At 39.9% G+C, this 3,538-nt stretch overlaps 1 protein-coding gene across 1 annotated transcript in view; it reads right to left on the bottom strand.

Moving 5' to 3' along the window:
* Nucleotides 1-1,825: 1,825 nt before the first annotated feature.
* LOC117702604 (disks large homolog 5-like) overlaps nt 1,826-3,538 on the bottom strand; it is an 8,318-nt gene continuing 6,605 nt past the window's right edge. Inside the window, exon 6 of the mRNA XM_034493706.2 lies at nt 1,826-1,945. Within this exon, the coding sequence (XP_034349597.2) occupies nt 1,826-1,945 (120 nt within the window). The remainder of the gene's footprint in view (nt 1,946-3,538) is intronic.

Genomic DNA, 3,538 nt, shown 5'->3' with positions numbered 1-3,538 from the left:
AAAACTCATTAAATACCATGGAGACTATTATGTCCTGTTTGTCATGCATAAGATGTGCAAAGCCAAGACTCGATCAGGCTCCATGAAGTTCTTAAGGAATAATTTTTTGTTTGTTTGGGAAAACTTTTAACAAGCTCCTCTCCACAGGGTTGGCTGAGAAAGTGGGCTTGTCAGTGACTGAACACAACTCAATACCCATCAGAAATAGGTGAGTAGCCACTTTTGCCATCAGGACTTGTCCAAAGGACACTCTGGCAGTGCAGCCTTTTGTGCCTTGAAGTAACTATTGGGATTCAGCTTCATGACTGTATCTTTTCTCTTTCCTGCCTTCAGGAATGTTTCAGCATACAAAGCAGATCATTTTTGTTACAGATTCCATCATTAACGTGGAAGCCTAGGAAACATTATCTTCCTGAAGTTCTCTATCAACTGCCTCAAGCCTTGATGATAGAATCAATGCCCAAAACTGAAAACTGCAATAATAATTCCATTTATCTTTAAGGGGAGCAGGCTTTTGTCTAATTGAGGACTTGGAGTAAAATCTTCCTGAAGAAAAGAGAAAGAGCTAATCCTTTATGTTTCATATAAACAACAGGTCATTCATTGAACGAATAATTGACATTAGTGAACTGGTTGAAGGCTAGTTAAATGTGTAGCTTATTCACTATCTGAATCTTCATTGTGTTTTTCTGTTCTAGTTCTCAAGTGAATAAGTACTTTATATTGTTCCATCAAACAAAAGTATTGTTGCTGGACAATGGTGGTGTGCGTCTTTACTCTCAGCACTTGAGAGACAAACACAGGCAGATCTCTGAGGCTGAAGCCAGCCTGGTCTACAGAGCAAGGTCCAGGACAGCCAAGGATACACAGAGAAGAGAAGCCCTGTCTCAAATACAAACCAACAACAAAACAATAGTATCATAAAGGGAACAGACTTTCATTTTCTTTCTTTAGGTGGCTGAGGCCACACTATTTTATAGCATTCATGGGGGTCAGTAAAGATATTACAACCCCAGAACAACTGTGGTAAATGAAACCTCAGTGGAACCTAGAAGATGACAGTTGCTTGGTAAAATAATGCCTATAAAAGGTAATAAATAAAATCTATATACTTTAAGTGTATTCTGAATCTCCTAGTGTTGGGAAGGGCACTCCTTTCTAATCTGCTGATCTCTGTGCTCAGGTGCCTGTAGCTGAAGCTGTATAGTACAATTGAAGTGACTTGACCAATTATCAGTGCTTAGCTGTATAACCTCCATAGGTCCCAGAAAACCCTGGGTCCTGCATTTCTATGAATCAACTGGACCGGATCATCCCCAGAGCCTTTTGGTCTTTTCTAACACCTGTGCTTCTGAGTTTGAAAGCAAAAGTCATGATGGCCTGTATAATAGTAGTTTTGTAAGCATTTTTATAGGTAGATTACTAGAGAGTTCACCATGTAATCAGTGACTGACTGCTTCAACCAAATAAACTGTTTTGTGTAAAGAATCAGTTGTCTCACTTTAGATCAATAGCAATGTTTCTTGCTACATCATTTAAAAGGTGGCAGGAATTTTTGGTGCCAAACAGTTACCATTTGAAAATATTCAAAGTGCAATTCTAAAAGTCACAAGCATATACTCCATAAAAAAAAAATTATTTTCAGTTTTCCATTTAGCTCTCTCACTTGGTGTAATGTAATGTTTATCCAGAAAACTGTTCTTGCCGGTTCACTCAGGCTGTTTTAAAATGCAGGAATTACAGAGCCATTTTCTTTCTAGGTGGCATGATTAGAAAGATATTGGATAGAAGAATGATTTATGTCAGGTGACAAGAGAACTCATCCTTAGACAGTGGCAACTGTGGGTACTGTGGGGATGATTCTGTATACAATGAGGAGGAGAGCCCGAACATCTGACAGCAGTGGAAGCTTCTCCTCCAGCACACTTGGAGCTATGAGAAAAGACTTAAATAAGCAAGCGGTTCAAAAACAACATGATAGGAAAAACTCTGTGGTCTTCATTTGAGTCTTTAAGATTTTATTTCTCATTAGTCCCTATGGAAACAACAAATTGTTCAACACTTTTTATGAATTGCTGACTGGCACAAAACACAGTGGACAGAGAAGTATAATTTGTTGGAAAGCAGATTGTGTCTTCAGGAGTTCACTAGATAGTTAAATAGCTTTTCTAAACTTTCTGATCATTAATTCATCTCTTTTAGAAATATGAAATCAAAGAGTAAGACTATACAATGAAATTCATGCTTTCATTTATTGAAATCACTCTGCTATTCCTGCTGCTCTCATAAAACCACAAGCACATAATGAAATTCATTTCTATACTAGGATTGACTATTATTCCAAATCCTTTCATTTTACCTAATAAATCCACTGCTGTTTCTCTGCAGAATTGCCACCTTTGATCATTGTCATAGTGATACTACGTGGGCTGAAGGAAGTAGCCAGGACAACACAATCAATTTGGAAAGGACTTACATGATATGTGTGGAGGCCAGCATGAAGATCTATGACAAATTTTCCAAGCATATCCAACAGGTAAGATGCATGGAGGATGCTTAGGAGCAGGTTGCCCTCATGTCTAACCATAAACAATGTCAAGCCCAGATAACCATCCTCCACCTTGTCCAGGCACTCTTCTGTCTAATCCAGTCGATCTGTGATCATTTACAAGAATTTCTGTGGAGTTAGGCTATCTCAAAAACTGGATGATTGGCAAGCACACCCTCCTGATCAACTACAAGATTCAGTTCATTAAGATAGATGGGGTGAACACACATTACACACCTATATGCCATTATACTAGAGGGGTTCTATGTGGCTGCCTCCTTTGCAGTAGCACAGAACATTGAGTGATGAAGTCAGGGCCTGTAGCTCATTTGCTTTGGACCCATGGCTCCAGCTGCATATGTAGGGGAGGATGGCCTTTTCAGACGTAGGTGGGAGAGGAGGTCTTGGTCCCATGAAGGCTAGATGCCCCAGTGTGGTAGAATTCAAGGTCATGTAGGTATATGGGGGAGTCAGTGGGAGCACATCCTCATTGAAGGAGGAGGAGGGAGATGGGATAGGGAGTTTCTGGGTGGGGAAGATGAAGAAAAGGGATAAAATCTGAAATGTAAAAAATATCTAGCAAAAATTTATTTAAGAAAAAAAGTGGGGGTAGAGGTCTTGTGTCTTTTCTCTTCCTCAACCCATGCATTGCAAGATGGTCTCCTAACTGAGCCTAGACCTTGGTTCACACTGTCAGAGCCTGACAGATAGCTCATCCATCAGTCCTGGTTTCTGTCATTGTTGCTAGAGTTCTTTCCTGTAGCTTGTATTCAGGAGCTGAGTGGATGAACAGGGATGTTTGAAAGACTTCTCTCAGGCTGAGGGTTGGGGTGAGAGATGTGAGGCTTCAAGAAAAAGATTTCTCAAACTCTCTCAACCTAGTCTGCAGAAGTTACTAAGTTTTATTTAGTCCCCAAGGGATTGATTACAGAAACCTGGGTCTCACATGAAACATTAGATATTCACAGTCTACATCAATGCTTCCTCCTG

Source organism: Arvicanthis niloticus, chromosome 2 (genome assembly GCF_011762505.2).
Source record: "Arvicanthis niloticus isolate mArvNil1 chromosome 2, mArvNil1.pat.X, whole genome shotgun sequence".
NCBI lineage: Eukaryota > Metazoa > Chordata > Mammalia > Rodentia > Muridae > Arvicanthis > Arvicanthis niloticus.
The sequence above is the reverse complement of the archived record's forward strand: the minus strand, read 5'-3'. Positions and strand labels throughout refer to the sequence as shown.